Genomic DNA, 19,175 nt, shown 5'->3' with positions numbered 1-19,175 from the left:
TAAAGCCAACGACTTGTCATCAATTGGAGGACTTATTTCATCATTAAATAAAATAAAAGAATCCATGTCAGAATGGATTGAGTAAATGGGAAAATTTTCAGGCTTGCTCTCACTAGTTACCACATATTTCATCAGTGTTTCTCTATACAGTCTCTTTGGTTGCCCAAAGACAGATATAGTGGCATAAGAGAGATCTAATTGGAGGGATCCTTGGAGTTTTGCTCCCCAAGATCTTGACAGTAACATGCCATACTTTGGTGGAATGTCAGCAACCACCACATCCATGAGGATTGTCTTGTTAGGAAATTGGACTAAGGAGACACACAGGTCTTTGATGAGGCCTAAACACTTGACTTGACTTGAGTCAAAGGAGAATAGATCTTTGTAGGGTCTTGTAACATCCAGGTTCAGCTTTTCCATTACAGCTTTGGGCATAAGGTTGTGGGAGGCACCTGAGTCAAACATGGCATTGTGCAGGACTTTGTCATGTATATGTAAACTGACATAAAAGGGCAAGACAGATCCATATGTTGATTTTCCATTAACTTCTGGACCAAACAACAGCTCGGGTTGATCATCAAGAACATTCACATCAGCTTTTACCTCCGGCATTTGAAGTGACCTTTGAATTTGTTGCCTATACACATCATGTTTGGCTAGTTTGGATAAGGGGATGGATATCTTCAATTTACCTATTTCTGCCTCTAAGTCAAATCATTTTTCAAATTGGGTTTTAGTAATGTGAGACGCAGGTTTCCCTTTTTCCATTGGAGTATCAGTAGCTTGGTCTTGTTTATCAGTGTTACAGGAAGTGTTTGATTGCAGTTTTTCTGTTTCAGGAGGGCTTTTTGGAATGTTGTTCACATTTTCTTTCGAGGAGGAAGGTGGTCGAGGCTGGTCAATAGAAGGCTGCATTTGTGTTATGTCCTCTATAGTCACTTGATGCGGGTTTGGGACAGGTATATCAGCTGGTTCTGTTATGACAGCCTTGCCTCTAGTCTTGTTGGGATGTTTGCCATCCTTTGGTTTGTTAGGTTCAGGAATGTCAATGGTCCTAGTTCTCAGCTTATATTGTTTGTGGACCTCATACACAGCAGTATCATAGCCCTGTTTAAAATCAAAAGACTCACCAGACTTAGTCTGAAATTGATTAAAGTCATGCTCATCTTGGTCTTGTTGAGTTAGGAAAATTTGTTGCTCAGCCCTCGAATCCACCAGGTTCATGTGAGTGTCCTCTGGGGTTCACTAGATGTAGATGCTTCCGCATAATTTTCATGAAAAGGTGGTCTTATATCATGGTCTGGACTAGACCTACCAGCATTTGTGTTCTGCGTTTTCCTGAAATTTGGGTTCCTTATTGTATTGGACTGTTGTCCTTCCCATGATGATTTCCTCTCAACACTTTCTACTCTGTCTCCCAGCCTTTGCATGCCATTGATAATAGCATCAAGTTTCTGATCTAAGGCTGTGGGTTCTTCTTTGAAAGTGGTTCTTCTCTCCATTCTAGCTCTATTTCTTTTGGCAATCAGGTTGGCCTCTACGCTAACAGCAACATTTTGCATGTCTGCAAGGGTTTGAGGGGCTCTTTCTTTTAACTGGTAGGCCATATCTGGGTCGAATCCATCAGGGAATTTATACAAGGCAAGGTCAGGTGGAGGTCTCAGGTTCTGTGGTATTGCATTATAGACATTATTGAATCTAGCACAGTAATCTAGGACAGACTCTTGAGGGACTCTTATTATTGTATCGTACTCAACAAGTATGTGCAAGGGGTCTTTCTTTTTCTCCCATCTGTTGGTAAAGGATTGGTAAAGCTCATCCGGAGTAGTTATGGAATTTGCAGCAAGTGATCTGAACCAAGTTCTTACATCACCTGTTAAACTTTGAACAAAATTTTCATTCTCACACTATCATCATCTATTTCGTAGTTCTCAAAGTATTCTTGCATTTTCTTTGTATGCTGAAGGGCTGTGCAAGTGCCAGTTCCATCAAAATATGTGATTTTAGTTTGATAATCCTGAGGCATAGCCCCAGGGTTTGCAGGTAATTGTAGGGGTGCATATCTATTGGCCATGTTTACAGGGACGATCGGAACAACAGGGATAAGTGGAACAACTGGGACAATTGGAACAACAGTAGTGGTAATGGGAGTATGTGTAGTGAATGGAGGTGTGGAAGGAGTGCTTTGGGAAGTAGATGATGAACAAGGGGAAGTAGGGGTTGAACGAAATAAGACTTTGACAGGGGTTGGAACGCTGCTTGGGCAAACTGCTTGAGGACTATTATCAGCAAAATCTTCTCTTTGTTCTTTCTTCCTAAGGATTTTTGGGATTAAGTTCGGATTTTCAAAAGCAGCTGGTGGATTTGGGTCTGGATTTGACCTAGTATAACGAGAATTCTTTTTGGGAGCCAGATTTTGAATTTGTTTTGGTATTTTCTGTGAATGTTTTTTAGAATTGGCAAGGAACTGATTAAATTTCGGGGACAGCTATCTGTAGTTTAAAACTAGCATGAAGATTGACTGAAGCAGCATTTATTTACTCCTGTAACTGCAAAGCAAGAACAGTTTCAAAGGCTTCCTGGCCGACATTCAGACTTCATCTGTAGTTTTAAGGAATAGACAGCATTGATTTTTGTTCTTCCGGAGTTTTCCAACTTGATTTGTGAAAATAACTGAGGATGTCCCCAGTGGAGTCGCCATTATGTTATCACTCAGGTTGTCCTTCTGGTCGGCATCAAAAGGATACGGCCGAGGTAACCACAGACCAATCTTTGGACTGCAGGGTCTAGCCCACCTGCAATCAGAGAGGGCTCTCTCTTTCGATTTAGCTTTGTTGATAGTGTTTTTAGGCTAGTTATTGAGTTCAAGGGGTTTTGTTTTGTTTTTGGTGGGAAGGATGATGCTTTCAAGTAAAGAGGCAAGGACAGCATGAAATTTCTAGAACCATTGGGCATGGAGTCAAGGAGTAGGACTGCTGGTGCGTTTTCTTGGTCACAGGAAGGAATATGGAGCAAGCTAGCTGCATATGAAACAATCATTCAAGGTAAAAGAGATGGATTAGAGGCTAAGGAATGAGGGGCAATTAAGAATCTCTCATTCAGATTAGCAGCAAGAAAACAAATGAGCCCTATCTAGGAGTAGTTAAGAATTCCTAGATAACAGTCATTCATATATGAAAATAGGTCAAACATGAGCCATAACCGAATTCATATTTATGCCTAATTCAAGAGGAAAACATTAAGAAGCCACAGAAACTGAGCATAGAGTGCAACCAAGCAAATTCTAATCCAATCCTTTGTTCTGTAAAGTGAGCATATGTGAAATTGACATAACAGAGGTAAGGAAAACTTATTGGTTCATATAGCAGCACAAGAATTCCGCATTCAATTCTTCAAACCCTTAGACACAGAGCAGACAGTCATTCCTCCAAAGCTTTTCAGCAATCTTTGATTAAGTAAAACATCTCAGATATCCAGTGCGAGTCTCTAATGAGGATTATCAACCAACCAACCCTTTAAACAATATAGAGGGTCGGTATATATAGGGAAAATTATCCAAAAACTAATTTATTACAGCCGACCTAAACAGGTCTGAAAGAAAATGATTACTTTAACCTAATCTTATCCAGAAATAAATGCATGAAAATATCTTTGGGCTGCGCTGAGGGCAGCTGTATCAAAACTGAGTTAATGTCTGTCCTGGGTAGCCCGGTGCAGTCCTCCTGTAATAACTGTGATTTTTCCTTTATCTCCACCTCTAACTTGGTTTTGTTGTTGTTTTGTTGGCATTAATGTGCACTAATCCCGACCAGATAGGCTTTTAAATGGCCTTAACTGCTTTGCTGACTTTGATGAAGGTTTTTAATTTTCACCTGATTTGATGTTGCTGAACTGATACTCTCTGCCGCTTCCTGATACTCTTTGGCGCTGATCCTGGAGTCTTTAAAATCTTCTGAATGGTTTAGACTGTCCCATCGATCCTTCATGGCAGCTGCTCGGCCCTCTATTGCTTTAAAAAGTGTGTTTGCCCCTTTCTGAATGCTTTGCGAAGAAAAACGGGTCATTCTGCGCCTTTTGGGCTTGCTGGGGGCTGCGCGATGAGGGGCTTTCCATTTTGGCCCATTTCCCGTAGCTAGGCGCTAATCGCGCATGAAAAACTGCCTCAGAATCTGAATCCGGGCTTCCTAAGCACGATTTTCGCCTTTCGCACCTTTGTGAGTGATGACGTCAGCGAGTGGGACCCAGTACGATGGGTGACGTGGCAGGATGACGTCAGCTGATGACGTCAGCAGTACGGCGGGTGACGTGGCGGTAGGCCAACGCAGGCAGATGGCGCAGTAGGATGACGTCACTAGGTGGAGGACGTGGCAGTAGGCCGACGCAGGCAGATGACGCAGTAGGATGACATCACTAGGCGGAGGACGTGGCGCTGACGTCACCCAGGGGAGGGCGGTTTGGCGGTTTTGGGCGCACCGCCTTTGCACTGGAGTGGTTTGGGAGGAGGGGGCTCCGCCACACCCGGAGGGCGACGCGTGGTGGGAGTACAGCGGGAAAACCGCCGAACTCCCGGACGCTAAACATCGGCGGCTTCGAGATGAAAAAGCCCGCCCACCGTTGATCTCGGGCACGGGTGATCGGACGGTTGGCGGGACAGGTAAGGCGGCGGAGGGATAAGGGACGGGGCCCGCGCGCCTTTTGATTAATTTATTATGTGACGGGGGGTTTAAAACATTAGGGAAGTGGGTTATGGGGTAAAAAACGAGTGGGGGTTAAATGTTTATGAGCAAAACCTTAGGATAAGGGCGGAAAAGTGGGTTTTATACATGGTTTGCGCACTGGGGGTAAAGTTTAATGTTTATTCAAACATTTTAACACTAAACTTTAAACAATCAGAGAGAGGGGGTGAGAATGATGAAATGTTTATGGGTAAATGGGAAAGAAAAGGTTATTAACTTAACCAGATGCCAAGTTAATCCCAGGGTTTGAACGTGGAAGGCTAATGTCAAGTTCCTGGTGAACTCAGCATTTCCCAAACTTGATATTATATGGCTATAGTGCCAGGGAGGGAATATTTAATATTTTTGGGATTTTATATATTTTGCATAATAGGGGATAAGGGAATAGACTAGGGAGTTAGATAATAGAGTTTAGGAGTTAATATGAAAATGACCAGAAAGCGCTAAGTATGGGACCTTAGGCTATTTTGGGGAAAAAGTGACTCATAAAGTAAAACAATAGTACTCCTAAGCCAAGAGGACCTTCACTTAGGCAAATATAATGGAAAATGATGAAACTAAGAGGAATCAAGCAGACCTTGACCTCTTCAAGGAAGTTAGTAAGTGATTCGGGAAAGAAGAAGAAGGGGAAGTTAGTCATGTCCAGTTTGAGCTCCTCCAAATGGAAAATTGCCTCCAACTTGTGATCTGAATAAATATGACACTTGACAACAAAAAATGGATCACAAGTCATGATTCTGCAGCTACACAGCTACCTACCCAGCCTACCTTCCTAACATTTTTTCTTCTTTTTGGTAGGTGCACTTAGACTTGCAGACCGAGCTTCACAATTTTTCTTTTGACTGCCCTCCTATCTAAATCTACACTTATTTCTGCCAAGGGCCCAGATTAAGCAGTTGGGCTCCTTTGATTCTCTACCTATCTATAAATCTGCCAAGATTAAGATGTTTGGACAGATATCATTCTCTATATTCTAAAACAGGAAATTGAAACCTAGGGAAGCCAAGATTAAGCTGTTTGGGCTTCCCTTAACAGAACATTCTTCAAAAATGGTTAAGTCATCAAAATTGGAATACAGCAGTGGCATTTGGACTGGCATACTTTCATGGCCTCTTCTTTGGCCTTTTTCTACAAATATGGAACCTGACAGCATGAAAGATGACATATTTGGCATGTAGAACTGTCAATCATGAAAGATGAACACCTGTTGCAACAGGAGGCTAACACCAGGCCTAAAGAACAATATCATCTATGTTGCAGTTTTGTAAGACCATGGTTATGATGCGATCTTCAACAAAGGAAAGTCATTCCTGAGACACATAGCCATGTGACAGGTGAAGCAGATCGATGCTCATGAGAAGACCATGTATAAGCTAGATGTGGAAGATTGTGTTGCATGAAGCACAAAGGCGGAGAAGGTGCAAAGCCGCGATGTCGATGAAATTTGGCACAAAATACATGACCATTTACATCATGGAACCTTGAAGATTATGCAACAAATAACCACAGGCCTCCCCAAAGGAGCACTTGAGCAACAGAATGTATGCAAATGATGAACTTTGGGGAAGTACACAAAACCACATTCCATGATAGGGACAACAAAGCACATGAAATCCTAGAAAGTATCCACTTTGATGTCTGTGGGCCTCTCTCAACAACCTCCACTGCCAGACACAAATATTTTGTCATTTTTAATGATAATTTCTCATGGAATTGTTGGATATTCTTCATGTAGAATAAATATGACACATTATCCAAGTTCATAGAATTCAAGGCACTAGTTGAGAAAGAAACTGACAAGAAAGTGAAGGTTCTCAGCAGTGATAATGTAGGTGAGTACGTGTCGAATGAATTTAAAAATTTATGTGCAAAAGAAGGCATTCGATGAGACTTTACAACAACCCACAACACATAGAATAATGGGGTGGATGAGAGAAAGAACCATAGTATTATGGGAGCAACAAGGGCGATGTTGCATGACCAAGGCCTACCTCTGCATTTGTGGTTTGAAGCATGCAACACAACAGTCTATTTGCAGAACCATAGTCCTCATCTGATTCTGGGCATGATTACATTGGAGGAGGCTTTCTTAGGGAGGAAGCTGGATGTGTCGCACTTTAGGATTTTTGGAGCATCTCTTTACTGCCATATCTCCAAAGAATCAAGGAAGAAGCTTGAGTCGATCGTAGAATTGGGGGTATTTGTGGGTTACACAGAAACTCCAAACAACGACTGTGTGTGCTTATCATCCCTTAGAATGAAATTTGTGAGAAGGGATGTAAAATTTGACAAGGAGAAAGCGATTTTGTGCTCTCTTGAGAGGGAGATTCAGATCCCAGCAGAAAAGAAGCTTTTAGATCCAAAAGAGGAACCTCAATAAGTTGTGGAGCAACCACAAATTGAGGAGCAAAGAGTGGAGACAACCACTCAAGCAGAACCATCCAGAGAAGGAAGAAAAAGAACTAGGTAAGTTGAGAGACTTGTGCAAGATGCGAGGGAGAATGTGGGTGCTCCTTCAAATAAGTGCATGCAGAGAAGGTCACCTGATCAGTACACTAGCTAAATGGCTCTAATGACTGAGCTTGTAGAGACTGAAGCAATCCTCTTTCGAGGAAGCAGTAGAGAAACTTGTATGGGTTGATGCAATGGTGCAGGAATACTTTTACATTGTAAAGAATAGTGTTTGGGAAGTGGTCCCAAGACCAGCAGATAAATCAGTAGTGGGTTCGAGATGGATCTCCAAGGTGAAGCAGGTAGTAGACAGGAGCATAGAGAAGTATAAGGCCATATTTGTGGCCATAAGGTACTCTCAAGTTTAGAGAATTGACTATGAGGAGACCTTTTCTCATGTAGCAAGGTACTCATCCATTAGATCAAATCTTTCTCTGGTTATGCAGATTGGGTGGAAGATCCACTAGATGGATGTAAAAACAACATTTCTCAATGTGGTTATTGAGAAGGAGGTGTACATCGAGAAACTAGAAGGTTTTGAGACATTTTATCAAGAGTCTCATGTGTGTAGACTCAAGTGAGCATTGTACGGTCTCAAAAAAGCACCTCGTGCTTGGTACACCGGGATCAATAACTATCTAACTGGTTTGGGCTTCACCAAAAGTGAAGTGGATGAAAACCTCTATCATATCTTGGTAGAAGATAATTTTTTTATTATTTTCTTATATGTTGATGATTTAATTTTAACTGTTGATGAGAAGTTGATCAGATCTTATGAGGAGGACCTTGCAAGGGAATTCGAAATGTAGGACATGGGTCTCATGCACTACTTCCTTGGGTTGGAAGTATGGCAAGGCGACGAGGAACTATATGTGTCTCAATGCAAGTATGAAAATGAGATACTATAGAGATTCCACATGGAGAGTCATAAACCCATGGAGACACCTCTAGCAACTAACTGGAGAAAGGAGGATGCCACATTAGGTGAGGAAGTGGATGCTACCATTTATCGAAAACTAGTGGGTTCATTAATGTATCTTGTGAACACATGACCATATATGTGTTATGCAGTCAACCAGCTGAGCCGAGCTATGGTTAGGCCAACAAAATTATTTTGGAAGACAGTTAAGCATGTTTTACTGTACCTTAGAGGCACTACTGAGTTTGGACTATGGTACAAATGGATAAAGGGAGTGAAGTTGTGTGGCTTCATAGATGCAAATTGGGTGGGGAGTGAATTAGACTGAAAGAGTACATCAGGTGGAATTGTGTTGGGTCCACAACTATTTCCTAGTACAGTATGAAGTAAAGACCTATGGCACTCAGCTCGGCAAAAGAAGAATGCGTGATTGCAAGTCAAGAAACATGTGAGGTGATCTAGATGAGAAAGATACTTGTTGGACTGTTTGGTCAGATGATGGATCCAATTGTGATCTACTATGGTAATCAGAGTTGCATCAAGCTCTCTAAGGATCCTATTTTTCACGATCGATCCAAGCATATAGATATTTGGCATCACCATTTATGGAACATTGTGCAGAGGCGGATAATGTTACTACAATACATCATGGAAAATTTTAGGGGCTAATATTTACAAGTGGGCTAATATTCCATGGTTTTTCCAAAAAAAAGATTCGCCAATTTCCATTTTTTCTAAAAATGATTCGCCCAAATTTTATAGTATAAAACTCTTTTACCATAAAAATTGCCAAAATTGTATAAAAACTATATATAAAACTATTAGAAATTTGAATGTTTTACAAAGATATCAACAAACATTTCATAATTTGCAATTTGGAGACTATTAAGCTTCGCCAAGGTTTCTAAACTTTAAGAAAAAATTTCATCCTTAAAATTTTCCCTACAATACATTCTGGCATAGGAACAAGATGCTGACATTTTGAAAAAGGCCTTGTCAAGAGGGATGTTCGAGTTCGACAGGTGCAGGATAGGGGTGGTTGATAATCCCTTTCATGCTGAGAGGGAGTGTTGAAAAATGGAGTAAGAAATTCTCAATTTGATTTTTCCTTGATTAAATTGAGAAAATTCGAATTTCCATATCAATAGACAACTTGGATGTAGTTAACTTGCGTGACATGGATTGTATCACCCAGTTTACTCAGTAAATTTGAGTTGGACAAGTTAGAGTTAAGTTAACAATGTGTGATTTCTAATTTGTAGCATTCAAATTCAGCTATCTCAAGTTGCTTCCAGTTAAACTAGTTCCAACTGTTGGAGGAACTAGTGGAAGGTCAGTTGTGTAGTGGGACTTCAATCAAACTCAATGATCATCCAGTGAACTAATTAATCAGCCCAAAATATCTAGTTCATAAAGAGAATTCGAGTTCCCCAACTATGGTGGAGATTCTAAGGTAGTGTAACATCAGTTGTAGACTAGTCTTGAGTGTACATGTGTTGCATGCAGTTTGATGATCAACCTTAGGAATTTCGCAATCCATTTTGGAGAAATTCCTAAATAATAGGGGCCTAATTTCTCAAGTAATTGCGCAAGGAAATAGGGGCTCAAGCAGAGGCAGAAATTGACTAAGTCTGGGTCAAAGCTTCTCAATGAGTTGAGAGATAGGTGATGCATTCGCAGGTTGTGCTCGATTGAGAAAAGTAAATGTAATACATCTCTATTCATCATATTAATGTAGGTATTGGGGATTTTAGCACATTTCTTTCCCCAAGAAAAATAATGTGTGCATGTATGTTATTTCTTATTGCATGACTGGAATTATTGTTCTAGAATGTGAATTAACTTCCGCAGAGCAATAGAGTAGGTTTGTGTCTTGTGATTTTGATTAAAACTTCATGAGCAGTTGCAAATCTACACCATAATTTCTACGTTGGTAGTAAGAAGACCAAAACCAAGGCTTCTTTCTACTTGGATTCAAATGAATAGGTAAGTATCATGATGAATATATTGCTTCAATTATTGTACTGGTAATTTGTTTCAACACGGACATATAGAAATTCTTACATGTAGAGTAACAATTCATCATCAAAGCCTTTCTCTAATTAATCAATTAGGTTTAATGCTTTGCTGATAATATACACATACATTGACCACTAAATATGGATTTGGGTTTGATATTTAAATTGTACTCTCAGATTTTTGTTATCCATTTCCCCCTTCTTTCACCAATTTATTTTTGCATGAATAGTGACCTCATAGCTAGGTGGGACACTATTATCCTGATATGTTTTTTCATAATGTCAATTCTAAACTGTTTGAGTGCTTTATAAATATTAAAGTATTATTTATCTATGGTTGGATAATTCAATTCATCTTCTTGTAGACTAGTGCTCGTAAGTGAAATTGGGCACTCCTTCCCTTGCACATATTTCTAGGCAATCATGACTGCAAGGGAAGGATTAGAGGAAGATGTATACAATGAGAAGTCCTTATTAAAGTCTAGGCTATGCAGTGCAAGTGTTATAGCTATGGAAGCCTTAACTTTGTCAAAACCATCCTCTGGAACATAGGTCCATTTGAACTATAAATATTTTTTGATCATTTATTGAAGAGGCTTGATGATCTCAATGAAGTTAGGGATGATCCCTGGCACAAAAATTAATATTTTGAATGAAAAATTACATACTCTTCTTGCTATTGGGCACTGGGATCTGTATAATAAATTTTATTCCTTTTGGATCTATTGAATTTCCATCCTTGGAGACAGCGTGTTTAAGAAATTTACTCTTTGAAACAACACAAATTAATTTCTTAGGGTCCAAAGATATACCATATTTTCAAAATATTTTGACCTCTTCTTGGAATAAAATGTGATGTCATCTAGGTATACCATGACATTATGATGATTCTTCTTTGAACGTAGTGTCCATAACACATTTCAATATTTCACTTTCATTTATTAGTCTAAAAGGAATTGTATGGTATGTTTGTGTCCCCCACTTCATATGGGAGGTAGTTTTTAATTGATTAAATTTAACTCCCTGATGGTAGATGGAGAACCCATCCAATAATGAAAATGTAATGTATCATAAATAGAGACAAGTTGAAATATTTTGACATGTCATATCTGTTAAAAAGACCTTATGTCACATTGTTGAACACCAAATTTTTCCCCTAAAAAATAAAAATTAATAATTTCATTAGTCATTGATAAAGAGTATTGCATCACTTTTTATTTTACATTAACAAGGAATGATGCTTCATTGTTTACTTTACGTTAGCGAAGTAATGATCACCTTTTACCCTTTAATCCCAAAATCTTATAAATACCTTCAATCTCAAAATCTTATAAAAATAATTAATATTTTCCCATTTATTTTCATAATAAAAAACTCAAAAATTAATAAAGAATTCAAAATTATTTACTTTACATTAATGAGAAGTAATGATCACATTTTTCCCTTTAATCCCAAAATCTTGTAAATACCTTCAATCTCAAAATCTTATAAAAATAATTAATATTTTCCCATTTATTTTCTTAATAAGAAACTCAAAAATTAATAAAAAAATTAAAAAAATTCACTCCAAAAAATCAAATACTTCAGATTAATTACTAATTTATTAATTTAATTTAAATTAATAATTAATTATTAATTTATGATTAACCTTTGTTTAGTTAAGATATACTCATCCGTTTCCTTCTCCTTTTGAGAAATGTAAAAAAAAATGTTTATACCAAAAGTGCAAGCATAAATAGAAATTTGAATTGATTTTATAATTCGAATTGATTTCATCAATAACCATGGTTTGTGAGATGTGTATCCTCCTCGTCCTTTTTTGAGAAATGTACAAAAGAATGTTTATACAAAATGTGGAAGGATGAATAGAAATTTGAATGGAAACCAGCGATACGAGGGAGGGACATTGAAAGGACACCAAACTGTCGTGATAAAATCATGGTGGTGGGAGAGAAACGCATTGTTTTAACCATTATCAATATATTCAATGTTTATATATTTGTAAGGAAGAAAGATCCCCATCCTAGATTGTATTTTGGAAAAGTAATAAAATTGAAAAGGTAAAATAAAATTCATTATTTCCTTAAAATGTAAGTAAGGTATCACTTTGATAATATCATAAATACAGATAATATTCCAGCACTTTATATATTGCTTAAATTGGGTTAAAATAACACCATAATTTCAATAATTTACGTAAAATTGTATTAAAAATTTGGCATATTAAATATACAAAAGATGATGTATATTTTTGGCATGTGTATATTAGAAGTGAATTTTGGTATATGTGTATATTAGAATCGATTGTTTTTATGTGTTTTAAGTTGTGAGTTTTTATTGTGAATTCATAAGTGTGATTTTAGAAATAGTTATTTTTATGTGTGTGAGTTGTTTATGAGTCATAAATTCATTTTTTTCTAATTTTATCATCTAGAAATTAGTGATTTATAACTATATGTATAATTTAGTGTGTGATTTATGTTGTGTGTAATTCTTTTCTAATCTTTTTCTAAATCTACCATTGTGTAATTTAGTGTGTGATTTATCTACCATAATGTAATTTAGTGTGTGATTTATCTACCATAATGTAATTTAGTGTGTGATTTATGTTGTGTGTAATCCCTTTCTAATCTTTCTCCAAATCTACCATAGTGTAATTTAGTGTGATTTATGTTGTGTGTAATTCCTTTCTAATTTTTTTCCAAATCTTTTTTTCAGAGAGAAATCCTTATCATATGGCCGAAGCCCACAGATTACAATCGATATGGCAGAAGCCAGTAGATATATACGGCATGTCACAAATTTTCGCGGATGCTGTGATAATGTGTGTGTAATTCCTTTCTAATCTTTTTCCAAATCTACCATAGTGTAATTTAGCGTGTGATTTATGTTGTGTATAATTCCTTTCTAATCTTTCTCCGAATCTAACATAGTGAATAATTCAATGTGTGGTTTATGTTGTGTGTAATAATCTTTCTCCAAACCTACCACATTGAATAATTCAATGTGTGATTTATGTTGTGTATAATTCCTTTCTAACATTTCTCCAAATCTCCCATAGTGTACGTTTTAGTGGCATTGGCATACACAACTGACCTCTCTGTTTTATATGTATAATTTTGTTTTATATGTCTGATATTTTTTAAAGAGAGATTGCATCGTTTGAAGGTATACAAAATGATTCTCGACGGGACGACTACGATATATGTATATATATATTTCATCGTGATGTCAGAGATGGTACCTGATGAGTGAAACTTTTCAGTAATCACGGAGTGCAAAGTGATATGATATACAATGTAATGTAATGTTATGGACGACATTAAACCAAAGGAACACGGCCAGAACGCGGTGAACAAAAAGGAATGGTAAATCCGTTATTATAATTATTCTTTCAATTACATTTAATTTGCAGAGGTGAGGAGGTCTATATTCGGACGAGACTGCATATCTATGCACATTAAGGGTTGCAGTGAATGTGCGTGAAATGCATGGGTAATATTAATATTCTATTCCACCTGGACACCTGGTATGATGTCCGCCTGATATCGACGGGATGAGCGGGTAGATGATGGAGGCAAAATAAAGGTGTCGCGTTCTCTGTTCCTCATCACTTGTTCAACTTCGTTTTGGTCGATCCTGTAAGCGGCTCTCACCACTTCCTCCGGCATTGCCTTCAAAACCGATTGCCTTCCTGCCAGAGACGACCGCAAAGAACTGCAACAACGCATGATACCAATTTACCCGATGAGTATAATTGCTGAACAGTACATCATATTAGCAGCAGTGGTAATAATTAGGTTATACTTACAGGTCTGATGTTGTGAACGTTATCCACTCCAACCCTTCGTCTCCTGCTTCCCTGATGACTGCGTAGAACTGGGGAATGACGATGAACTGACCCTCTCTCACGCGCCCATTAAACACATTCCTCCCTTCGTCTCCCACCACCTCCATTCTCCCCTCCCCTCTAGTCACGTACATTATTGCGTGCGCGTTCATCCTCCACCATGGAACAGACATTGCTCTCTGCATTCAAATTTCATTCATTTGATTTGGAAACATTAACATTATTATATATATAAAAGTGAAGCGGATCAATAAAGGTTATTGCTTACCGGGCGCAGAACAACCCTCTCGGCTCCTAATCTCAAATACTTGAGTACAGGAAGTTTGAAGCGGTTGACCATATTCATCCGTCCCCCCTCTCTTACGTAAACATCGGCATCCTGCGGGTTGTCAGCATTGTGCCTTACACGCATTGCACACACAAGCTCTTCCACGCCATTCTCCTTTACAGATGAATTATTTTGATTTTGAACCAATCCAGCAGCAACATCATCGTCTCTCCCCCACTGCCTCTGTCTCCCGTAAGGAGAGAGAGAGCGAGATCGAGGGGCGGGTAACCTGAGTCGTCGGCCGCGTTCAACCCTCGCAAAGCGTCGTGATCGCTGATTCTGTTGAAGCCTCCTTGCAGTTTCATGATCCACGCCCAACGTTTCAGCCAAAGAGCGCGTGCTAAACCCTGCAAACACATTGCCCCCACTTCCTCTTCCTTCTTCCTCTCCCTCCTCTTCATGACCACGGAGACCAGATGATGACCCTTGCCCAGCCAGAGGGTGGGGCTGTACATGTATACATTTTTACCCCCTCAGTCAGCCATGAAAGAATTTATAACATAGTTAAGGATGATTGTTAGTTAATTGGTGGGATACTTACTCGGTAACTCCTGCGGCCCTGATTTTGAGGGTTGGATACGTCGGCAATGGCTACGATTTGGAGAGGCTCGTTGCCATCGTTGTAACACCAGTAGGCTGCTCCTGCAAATATGGCTATTACGTCTCCTCTCCTCACTCGCCTCACTTTCTGACTTGAGTCTTCTTCTTCCTCGCCCTCTTCTTCCCCTCGTCTCTCTGACCTGCGTCTTGATCGCCCTTGAAACGAAGATTCGTCTTCTCTGTAAGTCTCCGGACACCCCGGGAACACAATGCCCAGTCTGCCCTCACCTGCACATGCACATATAGAAGCAATTATAATAATAATAACAAATTTAGGGAATCATGCGACATACAGAAAGAACTTACAAGTTGTATTATTAGAGTACCTCGGTGAACATAAAGCAGCAGAGGGGCGTTGGGATATTGAGGCAGCGACATGGCGCCCCTTTCGATCGTCTTTCTGAAGAAGGCAACGCCTGCGCACTCCAATTCCTCGTTGTCTTCTGGGTTCGACAACTCGAAAGTGCCACCTTCCGATCTTAACGATTCCGATTCAGACGGTTCGTGGGTGCTTAGCCGCTGCAGCCTCCGACATGCTGATGATCTTTCATCATGCCGGTATTCCTCCTCCCGTCCATAACGAAAGCCTCTTCTTCGCTGGGCAGTGACAGAGGATAGCGAAATAAGGAGAAATGAAAAGTAGAGCATCAGAAGCGCTGATCCCACTCTCATCTTTCGCTCCATTTCGGAACCAACGGTTTTGCTCGACGGACTGCTGCTTGCTTTTACTCAATCCAGTCGCTGTTGCTTGTATAGTTGTGAGTATGAAGTGCTCTTCTTATAGCATATGCTGAAGGCGATATCATTAAGGCTATGGTTCCAACACAGAGACACATGGGCTCAGCGATGCAGAAGAATTCTGTCGCGTGTGATGCGGCTATCCTCCGGCGTGTCGTGTCGCCGCAACCTGCCCAGGTTAATTAAAAGATACTTCCTCCCTCTGCCTTTTATTTTACAATTGATATCACCACTCAACTCGCCAATTCTTCTCTTTCTTTCTGTTTCGTTAAAAAATTAAACGCATGCGTGCTTCGGCTCATTATAGTTGCATGATGTGCAAAATTCATTCGCGTAAAGGCTTTCCCTGTTTTGCTAATTAAAAATTCTGATTTGGTGTAAATTGAAAAATGCTAATATGTTGTAGCATATAGTTATGCTCACTACATTAATGCATCAATGAATGAAATGGATGGAAATAATTTCTTGCATATTTATATTTTAAACCCTTCGAATATTATTTCACCAGATTATAATTATGCCTTTTGTTTATTACAAGGTATGAGGATTAGATAAAATAAAATTAAAAATACAAATGTTTGAAAGGTACATTGAAATGTGTTTTATTGTCTACATTATATTATTCTGGGTTACATTGAAATGTGTTTTATGTGGGCCTGCGATGATGCGATATGCGAGATTGTGGGACTACGGGGTTCTGATTGGCTCATGGTCCTGCGATATGTGATTTGCCTTTGTATTTGGTCCTTTCCTCCTTTCGTCCTTTAATCTTTTAACTTTTGATGTGGAAGTCCATTTTTGGACTTCCATATACCGTTCGAAAGCTTATCACAAGAATTATGCAATGGATTGGGACTGACTTGGCTCTAAGATATTTTGTGTTCTAGAAAGGTGACCTCAAACTTCATTGCTCTTCGGCAACCTTGACCAACTAAAACCCATAATGCAGTGAGTGACAACAGGCTGCAACTTATTCCCTCTAGAAATGGAACTTGATAGGAATATTCTTAGTGTTCGAATGCGTGACTGGTTTTTTAGAGATGTTGATGCCACTTGTATTATCACACATAATTGGAATAGGATTAGTCAACTCTACTTGAATATATTTTAAAGTCTACTTCATCCATATAATATGTGTGTAATGGGTAGAAAAATAAATATACTTTGTTTGAGTAGTCAATAAATAAATGGAGGCTTGTTTCTTGTTGACCCATGACACCAATAATCTCCCCAAGAAGAAAGTTGCACAAGAGATGCTTTTCCTGTCATCAATATTGTTAGCCCAATCAACATCAGTGTAGCTCCTCAACATAAATTCTTTTCTCTTAGCATAGCACATTCCATATTCTATTGTTCCTTGAAGATATTTGAAAATCCTTTTGACAACAACAACATGAATTTCACACAGGAAGGACTAAAATCTAGCCACAAGACCCAAAACTTGCATGATGTCTACCCTCAAAGCTGTAAGATACAATAATATTCCTATCATGGATTTGTATTCAGTCTGATTTACTAGTGGTGTCTCATCTTCTTTGCACAATTTGCAACCTTTAGTCATAGGTGTGCTCACTGGCTTGCAATCTTCCAACCCAAACTTCGTCAAAGTTTCCTTGTGACATTTGGATTGGGAGATAAACACTCCTTGAGGAGACTGGGTGATTTACAATCCCGAGAAGAAGGAAAGCTCACTGATCATGGACATTTCGAACTCTGACTGCATACATTTTGTGAATTGATGCCCCAATTGTTCCATGTCGCTGCCAAATATTATGTCATCCACATATACTACTACAATTAATAGATAGTCGCTTTCATATTTTATGTATAAATTGTTGTCAAGAGTACCTTTCTTAAAGCCTTGTTTCTAAAGGTATCTATCTAGCATTTCATACCAAGATCTGGGAGCCTGTTTGAGTCCATATAGGGCATTTTTCAGTTTGTATACAAACTTGTCATCTATGGTGAGCATAAACCCTTATGGCTGCTCAATATAAACTTGTTCTCCCAGATCTCCATTGAGAAAAATAGAATTCACATCCATATGATATACCTTGATGATTTTATGGAAGGAAATGGAAAGAAAAAATTGGTTAGCTTCCAGTCTTGCTACTGGTGAAAAAGTTTCCTGAAAATATACGGCTTCTATTTGGGCATATCCTTTGCAGACCAATCGAGCCTTGTTTCTGATCACTTGACCTTTCTCATTCAGCTTGTTTTTTAATACCCATTTAGTTCCAATGACATTTTTCTCTTAAGGTTTAGAACCAGCTCCCAATTTTCATCCTGTTCAATTTGGTCAAGTTCTTCATTTATAGCTTTCACCCAGAACTTGTCCTCACTTGCTTGGCTGAGACTCTTGGGCTCAATCTGTGATAGCATAGCCAGATTTTCACAACTTGAATTGCCAACATGTTTTCTCCTAGTCTGAACACCATGTCTTTGATCTCCAAGTATCTAACTCTTAGGATATTCTTTATGTAAATACCTAGAAATTGTATTTGGCCTTGGCGTTGTGCCTTCTTCCTCGTCTTCACTATCTGGTTTCTTCTATATCTGCAGACCTCATATATGGATTTTCTTCACCATATGAGTTCATATTTCTTTTAGAGGACTTTGTTTGTTAAGATATTTCATCTACTATCACATCAATTTGATCCTTGATCTTAGTTATTTTCTTGTTGTAACACTTATATCCTTTACTTCTAGTAGAGTACCAAATTGATATTCCCTCATCAGTGTGAGAGTCAAACTTTCCAGTCTTCTTACCATTCCTTTTGATAAATCACTTGCTCCCAAACACCTTGAGGTGTTTAACTGATGCAAGTATTCCTTCCAAAACTCATAGGGATTTTTATTACTATTAGACCTTAGTTGAGTTCTGTTCGACAGATACACTATTGCATGTGTTGCTTCTCCCCAGAAGATGCACATTTGCTTCATCCAACATTGCTCTAGACATTTCCTGGATTTGTCTATTATTTCTCTCCACTACTTCATTTTGTTGTGGATTTCTAACCACTGAATATTTCCTTCTAATGCCATGTTATTCATACAATTCTTCAAACTCTCTTGAAGTTTACTCTCCTCCTCTATTTGATCTTAAGCATTTTATCTTTATGTCTTTCTCATTTTCTACTTGAGCTTTAATTTTTTTTAAATGCTTTCGCCTTTTATTTTAAGAGCACAATCCAAGTGGCCCTTGTAAAATCATCAAGAGAAGCATGAAATAACTTTCTCCTTTTGGGGTTTTTCCTCCAGTTGGGCCACAAATATCTGTGTGAATGAGCTACAGTGGCCTAGATGAGGAAGACTCTTTTGACTTGAAATGACTCCTAGTCTTATTTCCAAATTGGCATGACACGTATATTGAGTTATCAGGCATTGACAGTCTTGGTAATCCTCTCATAGCTCACATCTTGCTAACTTTTATCAAACTGTCAAAATTCATATGGCCAAGCCTCTTGTGCCACATCGATGATTCATTCGTTTTTCTTAAATAGTAGTTAACCCTCAAATCATCAAACACATATAC

General features: G+C 38.7%; 1 protein-coding gene across 1 annotated transcript; it reads right to left on the bottom strand.

The window, feature by feature from the left end:
• Positions 1 to 13,528: 13,528 nt before the first annotated feature.
• On the bottom strand, positions 13,529 to 15,628 carry LOC149259380 (11S globulin seed storage protein 2-like). The gene is made up of 5 exons (XM_089375703.1): positions 15,229 to 15,628; positions 14,844 to 15,130; positions 14,243 to 14,749; positions 13,936 to 14,153; positions 13,529 to 13,841 (listed from the first exon to the last, which is right to left on the bottom strand). Exons 1-5 carry the CDS (start codon positions 15,584 to 15,586, stop codon positions 13,634 to 13,636), a joined length of 1,578 nt encoding a protein of 525 aa, XP_089231829.1. The 5' UTR covers positions 15,587 to 15,628; the 3' UTR covers positions 13,529 to 13,633.
• Positions 15,629 to 19,175: the final 3,547 nt, after the last annotated feature.

The sequence above is a fragment of the Pinus tabuliformis genome, chromosome 6, assembly GCF_031772625.1.
Source record: "Pinus tabuliformis cultivar Carrire ecotype Pingquan chromosome 6, CPIR1, whole genome shotgun sequence".
NCBI classification, from domain to species: Eukaryota; Viridiplantae; Streptophyta; class Pinopsida; order Pinales; family Pinaceae; genus Pinus; species Pinus tabuliformis.
Note: the sequence above shows the minus strand (reverse complement) of the source record. Positions and strands in the feature narration are given on the sequence as shown.